The 17,271-nt window shown below is 52.6% G+C and overlaps 8 protein-coding genes across 8 annotated transcripts; 4 read left to right on the forward strand and 4 right to left on the reverse strand.

Annotated features, from left to right (window-relative positions):
- The first annotated feature begins 78 nt into the window (after positions 1-78).
- DL89DRAFT_263677 (uncharacterized protein) lies at positions 79-2,923 on the forward strand. The gene is made up of 7 exons (XM_040885935.1): positions 79-230; positions 371-652; positions 790-1,157; positions 1,280-2,113; positions 2,172-2,265; positions 2,300-2,572; positions 2,641-2,923. Exons 1-7 carry the CDS (start codon positions 228-230, stop codon positions 2,854-2,856), a joined length of 2,070 nt encoding a protein of 689 aa, XP_040746857.1. The 5' UTR covers positions 79-227; the 3' UTR covers positions 2,857-2,923.
- On the reverse strand, positions 2,852-3,521 carry DL89DRAFT_263678 (uncharacterized protein). The gene has a single exon (XM_040885936.1). It carries the CDS (start codon positions 3,499-3,501, stop codon positions 2,932-2,934), a length of 570 nt encoding a protein of 189 aa, XP_040746858.1. The 5' UTR covers positions 3,502-3,521; the 3' UTR covers positions 2,852-2,931.
- Positions 3,522-3,854: 333 nt separating this feature from the next.
- On the forward strand, positions 3,855-4,360 carry DL89DRAFT_319407 (uncharacterized protein; the record flags this gene model as incomplete). Its single annotated transcript, XM_040891127.1, has 3 exons — positions 3,855-3,879; positions 4,050-4,177; positions 4,250-4,360. The coding sequence occupies 3 exons, from the start codon at positions 3,855-3,857 to the stop codon at positions 4,358-4,360; spliced, it is 264 nt and encodes an 87-aa protein (XP_040746859.1).
- A 4,951-nt stretch (positions 4,361-9,311) lies between these two features.
- DL89DRAFT_319408 (CBF-domain-containing protein) lies at positions 9,312-10,992 on the forward strand (the record flags this gene model as incomplete). The annotated part of the gene is made up of 4 exons (XM_040891128.1): positions 9,312-9,344; positions 9,451-9,668; positions 9,755-10,621; positions 10,674-10,992. 4 exons carry the CDS (start codon positions 9,312-9,314, stop codon positions 10,990-10,992), a joined length of 1,437 nt encoding a protein of 478 aa, XP_040746860.1.
- A 499-nt stretch (positions 10,993-11,491) lies between these two features.
- Positions 11,492-12,184, reverse strand: DL89DRAFT_1806 (uncharacterized protein). The gene has a single exon (XM_040883888.1). The coding sequence runs from the start codon at positions 12,031-12,033 to the stop codon at positions 11,644-11,646; it is 390 nt and encodes a 129-aa protein (XP_040746861.1). The 5' UTR covers positions 12,034-12,184; the 3' UTR covers positions 11,492-11,643.
- Positions 12,185-12,471: 287 nt separating this feature from the next.
- Positions 12,472-13,217, reverse strand: DL89DRAFT_263681 (ras-related nuclear protein; the record flags this gene model as incomplete). Its single annotated transcript, XM_040885937.1, has 3 exons — positions 12,982-13,217; positions 12,741-12,959; positions 12,472-12,718 (listed from the first exon to the last, which is right to left on the reverse strand). The coding sequence occupies exons 1-3, from the start codon at positions 13,179-13,181 to the stop codon at positions 12,472-12,474; spliced, it is 666 nt and encodes a 221-aa protein (XP_040746862.1). The 5' UTR covers positions 13,182-13,217.
- A 312-nt stretch (positions 13,218-13,529) lies between these two features.
- On the reverse strand, positions 13,530-15,041 carry DL89DRAFT_263682 (uncharacterized protein). The gene is made up of 6 exons (XM_040885938.1): positions 14,772-15,041; positions 14,314-14,745; positions 14,170-14,285; positions 13,903-14,129; positions 13,712-13,817; positions 13,530-13,671 (listed from the first exon to the last, which is right to left on the reverse strand). The coding sequence occupies exons 1-6, from the start codon at positions 14,900-14,902 to the stop codon at positions 13,541-13,543; spliced, it is 1,143 nt and encodes a 380-aa protein (XP_040746863.1). The 5' UTR covers positions 14,903-15,041; the 3' UTR covers positions 13,530-13,540.
- Positions 15,042-16,245: 1,204 nt separating this feature from the next.
- On the forward strand, positions 16,246-17,166 carry DL89DRAFT_1863 (uncharacterized protein). The gene has a single exon (XM_040883961.1). The coding sequence runs from the start codon at positions 16,360-16,362 to the stop codon at positions 16,948-16,950; it is 591 nt and encodes a 196-aa protein (XP_040746864.1). The 5' UTR covers positions 16,246-16,359; the 3' UTR covers positions 16,951-17,166.
- The last annotated feature ends 105 nt before the right edge of the window (positions 17,167-17,271 follow it).

The raw sequence follows: 17,271 nt of genomic DNA on the forward strand, positions 1-17,271 counted from the left end.
CCAGCCGCAAGGCGCAAAAATAATTTTTGGCAAAGTCCCAATCGCCGCCCGCCTTTGACCCTTCGGCGCTCTTCCCTTCTCCCCATGAACCCCGTCTTCCTCTGAATACAATTTTTGTATACTTTTTTATTTCGTTTCGCGTCAGACTAAAATCCTAAAGCAACCCCCTTCGCGCATACACCTCGTTTTTCTGTCCCCCTTTTTTTTTCGTGAGTTACCTGCTTGCCATGGTAAGTCGGTCCGCGGCAGTCCACATATATCGGCTTTTGTTGTCGGCTGACCAGAGGAAAACGTCATATCTACCATAACACGCAGACCGCTGTCTGCACCCCATTTATACTCTATGCTAAATGGCGGAATACATTTTTAGAGTTCTTCAGATTCGGACGACGGTGTGCCTCTGTCAGCACGGGTCAGTACTGACATTAACAATGGCAAGCCCAACGACGACGACGTTCCTTTGTCCAGACGGCGTCCGGCCGTGTCGAGTGGAGCCAGCGACAGCAGCGACAGCGAGTCCGATCAGCCCCTGTCAAAAAAGGTCAAGGTGGAGACGCCAGTGAAGAAGGCTGTGGCCAAGCGGGCAGCAGCGGCAATGCCCAAATCCAACACCAAGCCCAAGCCCAAGCCAGAACCCAAGGCAAACGGCAAGGTAAGCAGCAAATCTTGCGATGTGGAACCTATTGAATCCTTATTGAGCAAAAAAGCATCCGTGAGCAAGCATGAGCAAGCATGGGCTTATTTTCGCTGATTTTTCTTCCTGTTCATAGCCTGCGGTCACCAGGACAGACAAGAAGCCGCGTATTAAAAAGGAGGCGTCCGGAGGTCAGTAAGCCAAAGCAGCCTGCAAAGTCGGTTGCCAACCGCAAGCCGCTAATCAAGGCCGAGTCGTCGATGGTCGAGAGCTCGGCAGACGGCAGCGTGGCCAGCGAGGGCGAGGGCGAGGGCGACTACAAGTGGTGGCTCGATGAGAAGGACGGCTCGTCGGAGAAGTGGCATACGCTGGAGCACAACGGCGTCATGTTCCCGCCCGACTATGTGCCCCACGGTGTGCCGCTCATCTACCGCAAAAAGGAGATCAGGCTGGTGTCTGAGGCCGAGGAGGTTGCTACCTTTTTCGCAGCAGTAGTAGATGGCGATCACGGCAACAACCCCGTGTTCCAGAAGAACTTCTTTACCGATTTTAAGGAGATCCTTGACCGCACCATGCCCAAGCACCCGATCAAGGACTTCAAGCACTGCGACTTTACGCTGATCCGTGCGCATCCTTGATGAGCAGTCAGCCAAGCGCAAGGCCCTGTCCAAGGAAGAAAAGGAGCGGGTCCAAGCTGGAGAAGCAGGCGATTGAGGAGAAATTCAAGTTCTGCCTCATGGACGGGCGCCGCGAGAAGGTCGGCAACTTCCGCATCGAGCCGCCCGATCTGTTCCGTGGCCGCGGCGCACACCCCAAGACCGGCATGCTCAAGAAGCGTGTTCTGCCCGAGCAAGTCACCATTAACATTGGGAAGGACGCCAAGGTGCCCGATCCGCCTGCCGGCCACCGGTGGGGCAGCGTCACACACGACAACACAGTGACGTGGCTGGCCATGTGGAAAGAGAATGTCAATGGCAACATCAAATATGTGTTTCTGGCGGCCGGCAGCTCGCTCAAGGGCCAGAGCGACATGCGCAAGTTCGAAAAGGCGCGCAACCTCAAGGGCTGCGTGGCCGATATCCGCAGACAGTACACCAAGGATCTGCGGTCCGAGACCATGGCTGCTCGCCAGCGCGCCACAGCCATGTACCTTATCGACCGCTATGCGCTGCGTGCTGGCAATGAAAAGGGCGACGACGAGGCAGACACTGTCGGCTGCTGCTCGCTGCGTGTCGAGCACGTGCAGCTGTTCCCGCCGCGCACAGTGCACTTTGACTTCCTGGGTAAGGACTCGATCCGGTACCAGCGCACAACCGAAGTCGATCAGCAGGTATGGAAGAACCTGAAAATCTTCCAGAAGAAGCCCAAGACACCCGAGGACATGCTGTTTGACCGCCTCAACACATCCGCGCTGAACAAGCACCTGCAGAAGCTGATGCCTGGGCTGACCGCCAAGGTGTTCCGTACATACAACGCGTCGTTTGTGTTCCAGCAGCAGCTGAACACCACCCCCATGGACGGCACCGAGGCCGAGAAGATTCCTGGCCTACAACCGTGCCAATCGCGAGGTTGCTGTGCTCTGCAACCACCAGCGGTCCGTGTCTAAGGGATTCGAGACCCAGATGGCCAAGGTCGAAGACCAGGCTGCTGGCCGTCCGGTACCAGCGCCAGCTGCTCAAGGACCATCTGCTGTGGGTGGCGCCTGATCTGAAGAAGAAGCACCCAGAGCTGGCCGAGAAGGAGCCCGGCGTTACCAAAAGCTGGATCAAGAGCCACTGGCTGGCCACGTGCGAGCTGGATCGCGAGAAGGCACGCAAAAAGTTTGAGCGTGACAACGAGAAGCTGAAGGGGGCGGGCGAGCCCGAGCTGCCGCAGTCCAAGCTCGACGAGCAGCTGGCAGCCATTGACGAGCGGGAAAAGAGCATCAACAGATGGCACGTACAGAGAGGAGCCGCCCGCTGGCCGCACGGCCACCACCGAAAAGATGCTAGAGAAAATCGAGAAAGCTGACGGCCCGCATCAACAACATCGAAATCGACAAGATCGAGAAGGACGAGAACAAGACCACTGCCCTGTCGACATCCAAGATCAACTACATCGACCCGCGCATCTCTGTCGCCTGGTGCAAAAAGTACGGCGTCTCGCAGGACAAGATCTTCAACAAGGCTCTGCGCGAGAAATTCAACTGGGCCATGGAGGTTGACGGCGACTGGACCTTCTAGGACTTCTCTCTATAACACTCTACCAGCTCCTTATTTGTCTACGAAAAACGAAAAGCTATCGCTCTACAACGTCGCCTACTGGTACGCGTGCAGCTTGCGACCATGCTTTGTAAATGGCTCAAACTTCATGTTGGCCGGCAGCTCTTCGCCGTGCTCCTTGTAGAACTGCGCAACCACATGGCCTGCATCCTTTGCCGCCGGCTTCTGCGTCAGCTCATTCACCAGATCGCCAGCCGTCTGCACGTTGTTCAGCATCCGGTTCGTCACCTTGAGCTTCGCCAGCTTCATCACGTCAGCGAGCACCTTCAGCTTTACGTCGCCTACTGCCAGCGATGTTGCCTTCCAATCGCCCTCGACCACCGCCACGTCGTTCTTGGCCAGGATCCGCTGGATCCGATCCTCCAGCTGCTGGGTCGTGTACTGCCGCTTCGGGAACCGCAACCTCAGCGGCTCCTTCTCTGTCCGCTCGAACCGCACAGGCTCGGGCTGGTTGCTAATCATGTCTCCGACTGCTGCCGACGGCGCTGCCGGCTCATCGGCCTTTTTGCCGCCAAACAGCTTGCCAAACAGACCGCCAGCTGCCGACACAGGCGTCTGCTGGTGCAGAGCACGGGCCGAAGCTGCCACCCGGTTCATGGCGCGCATTCCAAGCAGTCTCGAATTCATACTTTGAAACTAATTGTGTGTTTGGAAATTGAAGGAGAGGTGGAGGAAAGGTTTCTTGGATGGCAGAAGAGATACGCTCAGCCCTGGCCCTATGGCTTTGGCTAAAGTGGCGATTAGCAAAAAATGCCACAGACACCTGATCTTCCGATCAATGGATTTAGATCTAGATGATAAAGGCTCGGCTCCCAGCAACGGAGCTGCCTAGTGTGTGCTTCGCCTTCTGGCATTGAACAGCAGCTTGCAATTTGCGACAGCGAGCGCGCCTTTTGTCTCTCTTTTTCGAATTGCACTTATATTTTACAACACAGACCAAATCACACACATTTCTAAAAATGGCGTCCGGACTTGGCTACAGGGGTGAGTTTTTCAATTGAGCAGACACAGGCGGCCGTGAATTCAGCCGAGGACAATGCGCCTGGGATAGCCAGCTGCAGCTGGAGAGGCGGTTTTCATGAATGGGCACACCATTCAGTGACACGGAGAGGCTCCAGTGCTGACAATGGCTACATGCCTCTCTTATCTCGTAGGCACAAACCGCTGCTTCCCCTTCTGGGAGGACTTCCAGCAGTGCTATTTCAGCAGCAAGGAGAAGGGCCACGCCGACTGCGTGCCCGCTCGTGACGACTATCTGGAGTGCCTGCACCACTTCAAGGAGGTAAGCACATAGCTGGTGCGATAAATGGATGGTGGTTGTATACATGTCGCTAACACCACCTCTTTCCTTTAGATCGCCCGCGTCCGTGCCATCAAGTCTGTGGAGTATCAGAACTACCTGAACAGCAAGCAGAACGGCACTGATCACAAGATTGTAAACCTGTCATCGCCCGACTCTGCCTAGCCGCAATGTCTTTTATCCGCTTCTCTCTATTTTTGGCAATATAGCAAATGTAGTCACATCACCAGCGCACGCATGGTTACTTGCTATACATGCAGTCATGTATCGCAAGCGATTCGCAGCCCTGTGCAACATAGTATAGTGCCTTTCCTATGCCCATTATGGAGATGCTTTTTCTAGATTCATTGCTGCTTCAAGAGCATTTCAAGTGAGGAATGAAGCGCAAAACTGCATATCAACTACCGCCTGTCGTGTAAGTAGAGATACCTCCATTTCACATCATTCCAACCCGATACTTGCGTTCAAAACATAGCGTAGAGAAAGGTCACTCGAAGGAGAAAACAATTGGCAACCCAGAGTTCCGCTCACTATACGTAGACGTATTCGCTACTAGACCAGGCATAGGAAATGCAAACCAAAAGTACCTAATTTACTTGCTGTTCAACGTGCTCGTGTATAGTTTTTCTCCCATCCATCATGCCACTTCTTGAAGCATTGCCGTGGACTTTTTGGTCCAAGGATCACTGCACAACGTTCCCAATTAGTCCGACCTTGAGATGAAGATGCATACTTAGTCAGCTCGTTGGTTTTCTCTCTGGCTCGCCAACTCGAGAAACTACCTGTCCTGCTTTTTAGCAAAAAGAAGCCTTGGATCATTTTCGCTGAGACATCAAGCTTGCCTGCAATTTCTGCCTGCAAACACCCCATTAGTCTCCATCTGGTACACAAGATCAGCGCTTATCTTGTCTCTTGAGCTTGTCCCGGTAAAACTTGTGAGTATCGACATAGCAATGGATAGTGCTATAGAATGGTGCTGTAGGGACGTCAGGATACGCGAGTTTGGTTGTAGTTGGCACATCTCCACATGAAATTATCCCAGCAAGCCCATTCACCGCTGCCCAAACATTCTTCTTTTATTGTCTCGATGTAGCTGCGACTGCGTTGCGTTGCGTCGCCATAGACTGAAAAACTTCTACATCGGTCCATTTATTTGTCAGCAAAGGCGGTATGTACCGCGCAATGTCCCAGTAGCTAAATCTCTGGCTCTTCATTTCTATTGCGTTTGCCTGTAACTTATCAGCTCATCGGAACAGGTGGTGGGCGAGTTGATACATATCAACACAGCCCACTTGTACAATCCACAAGTGATTAGATACCGCAGGCGAAGTTCGGACTTCAGCTTCTGTGGACAGTGCTTGTTGATATAGTCGCGCATCCGGTTAGGAAGATCCTATATAAATTTTTGGTGATCGTACGTCCAATGGCTGCTTCCCTTCGTCATAACATGTTGCACCGCAAGCACTCCAATTCGGTAGCACCGACAAATTTAGCCACGAGTTCCCAATCGATATCCGTACCCGATTCGGCTGGTATCAGGTCCCTTGGAAAGGCTTATGTTTGCGCAGTGCCAATGAGAATGTTGGAAAGCTATGGTATAATTACAACACTGAACACATGGTGGTTACAGCAAAAAAGCTGGAATATGACTAAAATAGGCTATTATTTTAAATACAGGGACTTTCTAAGAACGCTCAGCTAGCATAGTTGTATATCCTTAGTGAATCCAAAAGACCTGTGCGTTGGCTGAAGCGAAAGCAACGACGGCAATTGCGAGGATAGTCGAGTAGGTGTTCATTTGTTATATATTGAAGCTGGCTAGGTATTAGAGGACTGTAGGTATTTGGTGAGTCCAACAAGTCCCTGGGAGCTGCCTGCCTTTTATATGGGCAGAGGCTGATGCTATTATCCTTGCAATATACGAGAGATCTTTGTAAAACTGTAATTGCGTCAATTGATTGCATGTATATCAGTCTATTAAGCTTCAGAAACGCATTTGCAAAGGCCAATAAACCAGAGTACATATTCCCCTAATTGCATATATGCCTATTGTGCCAATAGAGATCTGCACGGTTTTATGGACTGTTCACGTCTTTTGATTCAGTTCAGAAATGAAAGTAAGGTTGGAGGGCAGGGAATATGTTCGATGTGCTTTCAGCTCCTCCAATTAAAAATGGTCTGATGGACATCTTGGTCCAAGTCTCAGTGAGGAAATTGAACGGTCTTATTCCGTCAATTGGAATGAGCACCGGAATTACAAGGAGGCTCCACACAAGCTGCACGCTGAAGCATGGCCCGCATGATGGCATTGGTGGCGATCGAAGGACTTTGCAAAGACAATTTTATTGTTTCATACAGTGGTTGCAGCCATGTGGGAACAATGTTAGTCAGAGCAGATTTATTGTCTCCAATCCGTACATAGCTGATCTTTCCCTGGAGCGGTATGGCGGTGTACCTGCTATCAGTACCGGTGATAAAGTAATTCCAGTCAGTGATTGCAAGCTGATTTCTCTTACTGTTGACTTCATAGGATATTGCCGAACTTCATGGTGTAAATGGCATAGTATTATGTTTGTAAGCCGTTTAGCACAGCATCCCAGCGCTCCCAATTTATCTTCGACATGGTGATAGCCTGATATGGTCCTCCTGCATCTCTGCACCTTCCTTAACTGTATTTTACAGACACTACAGTTGCTAGGCCTGGACTTTCAGATGAGTCGTCCCTTCCATTAGCACGCTCTTCACAAGTCTTCCCAACCGATAGGATGCTGACGAGGGACACTGAATAGATGCACTCTGTTTCTGCAGCTACCTAGTCGGTACAGAAACGCACTCAAAAACACTCCGAGCCGCAACCCCATCTGGTCATAGGTTGGTTTGTATTCCATTCAACGATGACAGGTGTGGACAGCAAAAAACAACTACACCAGTGTTTGGTGCTCTTGTATCAGTATTGGAGACACACCGCACCATTGTCGGCTTACCAGATCAAAGAGCATATGTTTGAAGAGCGCTGAGATGGGCAGTAACTGGTGTTGGGGACCGAGTCTCACAACAATGGCAGATCCCGCCCACGCGGTATGCGCTTGCATATATAACCGGCCTGGTTAGGAAAAAGCTGGCATTGTGTGAAGTCTGCAGCTCCTGATTTCGGCTCAGAAACAATTACAAAATGGCAGGACATCACCGGCCGGAAGGGCACTGTGGCAGTTCCTCCCTAACCCTGGAACTCTGGTGCTGCAACCCCAGGTCCTTGCCGAGTATAAAAGAAGTCCCAAGGAACGCTGCTTCCCGGCGACGGACATATCAACACAACAAAATACTCCCTCCTACTCCTCATGCTTACTTCTTAACACTCAACATCAAATTGGCCATACTGTATCCTCGTCAAGCTGGCCGAGTGATCGCTATGACATAAAACACTCGCGCATGTCGCACCCCTGCTCATCTATTCCCGCAAACGGATCATCCGACAAAAACACTTCCAGTGCACATTTCAGCACACTGCATCTTCGTACCAGCATGTCAACGCCTAAGACTGCTTCGCTGAAGGTGGCCGATACACTCCCACATGGGCTGACTCTCATATGGCTAGTATGTAGGTAGTGGACAATACGATTGCCAGACCGCGTACCATCCAAGATGATCTGGAACATGCGGCAAGAGGGTGCTTTGGTTTTGCCGACAGTGTGCATGCCAGAGCAACTGCTCGTGTATGATCCAGAGCCTTTGATGAGTATGCACCGGACGGGCCTATTCCGGGCTGCAACGGTCACTAGACTATTTGCTCCCTATATATAGGAATATATCTTGAACATTATGTAAATGTATATAATCTATTTGAGCATGCAAGCAGAATAATTCCGTTGAAAGTGGTGCTGAAACGCCTGAATGGCGATGGTTTAGGCGCATCAGAAAGCAGAGTCCAGGAATATTAGACAGCATAGGCATACACTGGAAAGAGATCAGAGCATGCTTCCGAGACCTAAGGGTCGTTCTTTGATATTCTGAAAAGCGAAGATGGGACGCAGCTGACATACCCAGCCATCACATTGGTAGCGCTCCACCTCACACCTAAGGGAGCTTGCGAACTACACCCATGGCGATGATGCAATTGGAATCGGCGGTTTTCAGGACATGCCACTGGAAAGCCCCAGGGGGCGCCGTCCCCTGGCCTGGATTCGCTAGGTGTGCACACCAAACTATCTACTTCCCAAAAATGGGCTGTTTCGCTGCAACAAGCAAACGCCCCGTGTAGTCCATATTGAGGCTGGCAGTCAGGCAATCACAGAGCTAGTGCGGGACATAGTGAATACAGACCGGTAACCCCGGGCAATATAGGGAATGTGCATAAAGACCTCCTGGCATTCCTTATCCAGGTCAATGGAGGATGTTGTCCGGCCCGCCCTCCACCTTGGGCAACGCACCACGGATATACAACTGGAATTGCTAGGAGCGATCATGTGGCAGACAGCGGGCATGCTGCGGAATCCTGAGCCGGAAACTGCGAGTGCTGCATTTCTATAATGTGCAGCTGGCGGATGGATGAGGCAGTGTAGATTCTCCACAAATATAGGTGCTTGCAGGGAGCTGAAAATTCGTGCTTGGCCTGCAGGTGGAGGTAGAAATGAATCTGAGTACGTTTAGGCTATTGAATGCAGCTTGGAGGCATGACGCTAGTATTGATACTGGGGGCAGGCTGTACCACTGCTTCTGCGAGGGCACCAGCAGCGAACGCGAATCAGGCCCGTGCCAGCACTCCTAGGATGAGATATGCGGGTGCTATATGGTACTTTCCTAAGTATGGTGGCACTAAATGGTGCATTTGGTCCGTTTCAGTTTCTTCCAGAAGTGGACAGAAACCAAGTGGCGGATAAACGAGATTCTCGGGTACGACAGGATTCTCGGCGGTGAACGAGGATGGATGGGTTGTGGTGGAGACAGTGGCCAGAGGGGGTTAATTTAGCGGTGATCACTCAGGCCCTGAAATCAAGTAAAAAATAATTTTGGTGCGAGTGTCCGTCCGATATTTTTTACCTTGCTCTGCTTTTGCGTCTGCATTTCGTTTCCAACTCTATACCTTATTTACAGACTCCACATACATTAGAGCAGCACAATGTCGTTGAAGCGGAAACGCTCGGAGAGCAAGGTAGGGATCGTGGAGGGGGGATTTAGCAAGGCAGAGGTGGAGGGGATTAGGCGGATTGCAGTGCATCAGTACTAACAGTGGATCAAAAAGGAGTGCGTCTGTGTAGAAGGAGGACAAGGAGCTGATCGAGCAGGTGCGCAAGTGGGAGGCGAACGTGCTCGGCAAGCAGCAAAACCTGAACGACGTACTGGAGATCCTTAAGGTGGCCAAGGGCGCGAGCGTGGAGGCGTCGTTTGTGGCGATCAACGCGCTGGGCCGGATCTTCTCAGGGCTGCTGAGCAAGGGGCTAATGAACCGCACCAAGGACTCGAAGAAGCTGGCGGAGTCTGGCGGCTGCGCAGGTGGCAGACTGGCTGCGCGACAACTACAACGACTACGTGGGGCTTGCTGAAGACGCAGCTGGAGCATAGCGACGCGGCGATGCAGGTGATGGCGGTGAAGATTCTGATGCAGCTGATGCAGCACGAGGGAGCGAATCTGGGCCGGCTGGCGGGCGGCTACGACTTCCCGAACGAGATGCTGCAGGCGGTGCTGCAGACAGTGCTGGCGAGCGAGTCGCCTAGTGACCATCTGGTGCGTACGCTGGTGGACGCGTACATTGACTCGTACGATGACGTGCGGCTGTATTTCTACCGCGGGGTGGCGCGGATGCTGGCTGAGGAGGTGGCGGGCGATGATGCGGTGGTGCGGAATGTGTTTGCAGTGATGACGGCGATCCGGTCGGTGCCGCACAAGGACAGCAGCGAGTACGGGTCGTTCTGGGTGGATCCGCCAGCGGAAGCGGACCGGCAGCAGCTGGCGGTGGGCAATGCGCAGCAGCACCAGAAGGCGTTCACCGAGGCGTGGCTAGGGCTGATGCGGCAGCGGCTGGACGTGGGCATGTACAAGCAGATTCTGCTGCGGCTGCACAAGCGCATCATCCCGTATATGGCGGAGCCGCGGCGGCTGATGGACTTTTTGACCAGCGCATACGATGCCGGAGGCCCGGTGAGCCTGCTGGCGCTGAACGGGCTGTACACGCTGATTGGCGAGCACAACCTGAACTACCCGCTGTTCTACGAGAAGCTGTATGCGCTGGTGGACCGCAGTCTGTTCCACGTGCGGTACCGGGCGCGGTTCTTCCGGCTTTTGGAGGTGTTCCTGGGATCGTCGCATCTGCCGGCGTATCTGATCGCTGCATTCATCAAGCGGATCACGCGCCTGGCACTGTCGGCGCCGCCATCGGGCGTGGTGGTGGCCATTCCGGTGGTTTACAATCTGCTCAAGGCCCACCCGGCGTGCATGGTGCTGATTCACCGCATGCCGGGCTACGACGAGGCGACCGGCGAGGAGGCAGCAATGGCAGGATGATCCATACGATGCGCTGGAGCGCGACCCAGCCAAGTGCAATGCGCTGCAGAGCTCGCTGTGGGAGATGGCTACGCTGCAGACCCACTACTACCCGAACATCGCCACGCTGGCACGCATTTTCAACGAGCCGTTCCACAAGCCGACGTTCCTGCTGGAGGACTTTCTGGACCACACATACTCGACCTTCTTTGAGAGCGACACCGCTCGCACGCCGAAGAAGGCTCCGGCGCTGGCCGTGCAGCCGCCGACGGCTCTGTTCCGTGCTGGCGATGCGGTCACTGAGTTCATGAGCTTCTAGTGGAAGATTTTCTTAATTAAACAGTGTAAGCGGAAATCGAAAATTTTTGTTTACTTGGACACAGTGGCAGGGGCAATGACAGCCTCTGCTGGCAGCGACACCTTTGTGTCTTCGGCCAGGGCAGCCTGCAGGCGCAGCGCTGATGGGCTGCTTGGTAGCCGTCTTCCTTTTTGTCGCCGAGCGAGGCGACAGCGGCTGTGGAGAGAATGCCAACAATGGTGATGAGCTGCGCGTACATACGCGCCTGGACGACCTTCTGCGTCCACGTCATGCCCTTCTGCCTATACAGATGGTAGATTGACCCCGAGATGCCAGCCAGCCACGTATATCCGAGCATCGACCACCTGTGCTCGGTGACAAACTGAATGGCCGACTGGCTGAAGCTGGCGCGCCGCTGCAGCTCCATCTTCTGCTGCAGAAGGCTGGTCGCGCTCGTCCTCCTCCTCCAGTGTGTGTGCGTACAGCTGCCGCCGGAACTCAGTGCCCACGTGCTCGCCGCGAATGTAGAATGCGCCGATGGAGGGCCCCAGGATCATGGCCGTCTTGGCTGAAATCGGTGTGCTGCGGTACCACCTCGAGTATTTGAGGACCCAGGAAGCTCAGGCCAACCGTCCGTGACTGCCGTCGCTCCCAGTGCGATCAGACTGTCGCTCATGATGGCCTGGTTCGAGCGCCTCCATCTGCTCGCGGCGGGTCTGGTGCTTGGTCGGGGAAGACATTTCTATGAATTTGTATGTGAGGGGAATGGGAATAGTAGGTGTTGTCTATGGCAGGTGGGTGATGATGATAAGAAGATGAGGAGTGACTTGCAAAAACAACGGACTGGCTTTTGCTAATATACTTCACCCTCAACCACTGTCTTGATGGACCGTGTATAGCGCCCCAGAAATGGGCTTTATTTCCGTATCGCCTTGTGCCGTTGGGGAGGGCTGTGCGCGAGGCGCAAGTGCGGGCCACACGCTGCAATCGACTCTTGTTCCCGTGTGATGCTCGGAACCAGTCGGAATTGCGGTCCAATCGTCCGCCATTGCTTACTGACATCCGCGGTTGCACATACTGCTTCTTTTTTTTTTTCCCAAGAGATCTCTTCCCTTAGACTCCTTGGTTTGGGGCTATTAGTAAGTAAATACCCGTTTTCATCGCTGTTCACAGAGGGTCGTTGGCGCTTTCCCCTCTAAGATAGGGAAGGAGCGTCGGCCACGGGCATTACCGCCTCCTTTTTACCGGCCAGCAATATCCTTGTTCGATTATGCAAGAGCCAGATCTAATATCTCTGATCAGGCGGGCTGGGCTGCTTGCATCGCCGGTTTCAGCTACATCATAGAGCCGGGCGTCTTGGCTTTATGCATAGCAGGTCCTGCGGCATTCCGAGATTCATGCCCGCTGGAACTTCCGTTGCAAGTTTGAGCCCGCGCCGTTTAGTTCCAAGGCGACTTTGGGGTTTAATATCGCTTGTAGGTAACACTGGCAATGCTGGTATCAGACTTCTTGTCCAAACATAGGTACTGCTCTAGCAAAAGCGAGGCTAAGGCAGGAGTGTGTAGGTGGTTCAGAGGTCCTCGTCTTCTTCAGGAAGAGGCAGAGCTGCCTGCTGCAGCAATATCTGCACTGATATGCCTGCAACAGGCTGGTGTCAATCTGAGTCTCAGGCAGAGCCAGGGCTGGGGCCTGGACGAACTCCAGGCTGTCGTCGTTGAGGAGCCTTCGAGCAAGCCACAGGAAGGACCTTTTCAATATTACGCTTGAACTTGGCCGAGACATCGTAGTACTGTAGGTTCTTCCTGTGGAAGGCGATGGTCTTGGCCTTAACCTTCCGCTCCTTGATATCGACCTTGTTACCGCACAGAACAATGGGGATGTTCCCGCAGACACGGACAAGATCGTGGTACCACTTGGACGCGCTATTATAGGTGATACGCGATGTGATGTCGAACATGATAATAGCACACTGGCTCTCGGTGTAGCAACTGTCGCACAGGTCCGCTGAACCTCCCTTGACCAGGAGTATCCCAAGTGTTGAAAATGATCTCACCCTTGTTGGTGGTGAACTTCAAGGGGTGGACCTCGACACCGGTGGTAGCGACGTGTTTCCTCTCGAATTCCTCAGAGATAAGACGCCTAATGAGGGTGGTCTTCCCACAGCCGCCATCACCGATTAGAGCAAGCTTGAAAATGGGAACCTGGGCCATTGGCAATAGATAAGGAGAGGTAAAAGTTGAATAACGGGAAATTGCTAGAACAAAGAATCTGAAGTCTGGCTGTAGGAGCAGGACGCGTTTATACTTGGTGTAGTAGCCCTGTGGTGCTCATGCTGCGGAATTTCTTATGCCACAACGCCTTCGCTTGCTTTTCCCCAGCAATCTTCAATGGAAGGATCGCTGGTGCTTGTTGCCAGCAGTCCTCATCAACAGCCGATGAAGCTGCAAGTGCACCGGTTTCCACCGTTTATCCTAGGGCTGTTCATCTGAGAATACAAACTACCCAAGTAGTCATAGAATCACTGACGTCATGTCGCATACCAGTAGAAAGCAATGGAGGTGCTCATATATTAATAGACTAGTTCAGCAAAGTCGCGCCAGAACTCGTTCTTCAAGACGCCGTCCATTACCGAAGGCGTGTCACAGATATTGACAAGAATATCTTTGCTCGGGGGTGGCGAAGGGAGAATAATAAATACACCTGTGCCGAAGTCAGGATGTATTGTTGAAAACACCTGCACGCCATTGGCCAAAGTCCGCAGCGTACATCTTGGTAGAAGCAATATTTGTCGTTGTTGTCACAACCTTGTAGTTCATTGCAATGGCAAGGGAATTAATCGCATGTGTCTCACCGGAATCAGTTATATCGTAGGCTTGTCCAATGCAGCGGCATGGTAAGCGCCGATATCTGTGACCGAATTTGGCTAGCAACCACAGCAATAGTCTTAGCAGTAATAGGCTGATGTGCCTGGTGCAGTGGGGTGAGAACAAATTCGCCGAATATCGGATTGCCCATGTAGTTCAACTCTGCCATACCAAGATGTCGGCGATAGTCAACAACGACCAAAGTCCAGTGTTCGCCTGCAGCTCCATTAATCCAATCGGCTAGTTTTGCCACCCAACCCCGACTTGTCATTGTCACAGCCTGTTCGTGGACCCCTGTGCAAAACTGCAGAAATGATGTCGTTAGTGGACAGACGTGTCCCGTGTGGCAAGTGCTCGAGTACTTGACTGCGAAGCCCATCAATCTTGGCACGCGAAATCCGGAATAGATGCCCGCGCGGTGAAGCAGGACTGGTCAAATAGCTCGCCAGCCTTCCTGCGCGTGCTAGGCGAGAGCCACATTATGAAATCTGCCACGCGGGATTTTGCTGAAAGCACCTTGCTGGTTGTTTCGTTGAGGGGTGCGCGCTCGCTCGGTAAATGCTTGCTGATGATATCGGCACCAAAGCAGAAGGTTGCTTCCGCCACAGGTACGCCAGCTATTAGTGCACGTGTCTCATCCGCCCAGCGGTTGAGGAGTGTCATAATAGTGGTACCATCAGCAATACCATGGTTGAAGCTAATCGAAATAGCCATCCCGCTGTTGTCTTTTAGTCGCACGACGTGAACACGCAACAGTTTGACCTTCCTAGTAGCGCTGTCAAGGTATGGGGCCTGCTCGACAGGAACCAGGTCACTGGGCCATGTCGTAGGGTTGAACCCAACAGACTGTATCTTGCTGAAGTGCACCAAAGACTGCGACTCACGGTATGCAGGCATATTTAGGTTAGTCCTTGTCGACAATCACCTCCATTCCACCGCCTCGTGTCTGCTTGAAGATCACCAGCAAACCAGGGACAGAGGGAAAGGGTCCGATAGAACCCCTCCTCGAGCTTGTCGCCTGGCATGAAGTCCTCATCGCTAGCGTCATTGGCGTAGAAGAAGAGCATTGGCACTGTTATATACGAGATTAGCATATCGAAGTCGTCTGCAGATATACTTTTGCGATATGATGCTGTTTACGAAGTGGTCCATAGGTAAAGGGAGTAAGAGCTGTAAGACTGGATAACGAAAAGTTGAAATGTTTTTTGCTAGAAGCCCTGCTTCCAGCACTTCTATAGGAAACATCAGAGGATATAGGGTGTGGGCGAGTTTTCTGGTGAGAACCAATCCATGAGGCGTAGTCTTATTCAAAGCAACTGGCGAATATATAAAGTGAGACAGTGCATTGTTTAACGTGGTGGCTGTGACTTCAGCTATCTGTCTAAATGGTGGCTGTTCACACTCTGAACGCCATGTATCCAGGGTTGGATAGCTTGTTGCAATTTATAGAGAAACATGTTTGGAGGCGACCTCACAAGCCTGCCTGAATTACCTAATTAAGAACAATGGCTATACATACTATTTCAAATCACACATGTATATTCAGTATCTGACAAAAAGTTGCTAACCAGGGCTACGGCATTGCAGTTACTAGTTTAACTTGGGTACGCTATTCAACACATTATATGAAGGCCATGAGTAACCATGTGGTTTCATACCTGACCTAGTAAAATGTAGATCTATGCTCAGTGAGCGGAATTCCGGACTACCAATCAGTTTATCGTCCTGTGTGGTCTTTCTCGACGTTGTGTATTGAATGCAATAACATATATGTAGAATGAATGAAAATTGGCCGAGAGACCAGCGTAGTGATGGGCTATCCACTCTCTGAGCCGCATCGGCATTTTGATTTTCCTGATTGTTTAATTACATTCTCTTTAAATTGAATGTTTCGGCAGCAGCCGCCTCAGATCCCTCACTCCTTGACAAGCTTGCCATCAGCCAGCAACCCCAGCGAAGCACAAGGCAGTGGATAGATGGGTAACTAGCATCATTACATTGGCTTCTCGGCCAATTTTCAGTGTTTAGCCTCGTTCATGGCGGTACAGGAGCGTGTTAGCGGTCGGATTCCAATAAGGAAGAGGGCTATGTGTAGTGAGAAGCATTATCAGGCAGTGCCCTTCACCCGATCAGAAATGCGCCGGCAGACAGACACTCATGGACTGTGGATATTTTAAATAGCAGGGCTTTTATACTGACTCAGGTGCTCGCCAGCCAACCATGTCGATGGACTTCAACGCTGGCAACCCTAGCTATTCGTACTGCACCCAATGCAGCTATTTTTTGCAATCATTTCTACCCACTCGTACGGACCTGGGACACGGGACCTGTGGCCCTTGTAATCCTGGATGGTATAAGGCAATCATGCAGATTCCAAAAAATAAAAAAACCGTGCGGCGGTTTTCTTCCTGCCACTCTTCGCTTTTCACCTTTTCGTTTTTATTTCTTGCATTTGTTTCGCTGTTTCTCAATCAGCATACGCATACAATGTCAGCAGGACCCGTCGCTGCAGCCGCGGCTAAGCATGGTAACGCTGGGGCTCCTGGCAGGCGTTGCAGGGCTCTGGGTATACTCGGCCATGCGTCAGCAGCGTCAAGAAGAAAATACACCACCACCCACAGGCCGGCGTCGGACACGGCGGCAATCGTCGACCAACAGCGAATTTATGTCTCTTGGCAGCGAAGCAGCAGCAGCCGCGGCAGCCGTTGGCCGGCATAACACCACATTGCGACGTACCGGTACGATTCGGCGGCCGCGCCGACAAACGACTGGCTCGCTCAACGGCACATCCTCAGCAACACAGCTCACAGCTGACCCACCGCAGCCTACAGTATCTGACATTAATGATGTGAGCGAGCCGACGGCATTGTCGAGCCGTGCATCGCAGGCGAGCCGGCAGCACATGGATAGCGACTCGGAGTCAGAAGAAGAGACAGGGGCGGACAAGGAGATGCGGCTGCTGGCGCTACTGTGTGCGATCTCTGAGGACCAGTCGCGGAGGGCTGGCGTGGTGCACCGCGGTATGACGTGCAATAACTGTAGCGAGGTACCGATCCGCGGCGTCCCGATACAAGTGTGCGCAATGTGCCGACTACGACCTGTGCGAGGCATGTGAAGCCCACGACGTCCATCGCCATCACGTACTGCTGAAAATCGCTGTGCCTGTGCCGTCGTTGATGAATCCACGCACGCCTTTGGTAGCGGCGGTTCTACCCGGGCGACTTGGAGCCGCGTGAGCTGCCGCGCGACATCAGCGAGCCACTTGAGGCTTCCACGCACCTGCACCCGGTCGACCTGGCCAGCCTGTACTGCGAGTTCTGCGTACTGGCCAGCATTGCCGAGGACGGCCGTGAGGTCATCACACGCGACACCTTCTTCACATGTCCTGGGCCAGTTCGGTGGCTCGCGGTCCGTGCTGGCCGCGCGGCTCTTCGCC

Source organism: Linderina pennispora (assembly GCF_002104995.1).
Source record: "Linderina pennispora strain ATCC 12442 chromosome Unknown DL89scaffold_1, whole genome shotgun sequence".
NCBI classification, from domain to species: domain Eukaryota; kingdom Fungi; phylum Kickxellomycota; class Kickxellomycetes; order Kickxellales; family Kickxellaceae; genus Linderina; species Linderina pennispora.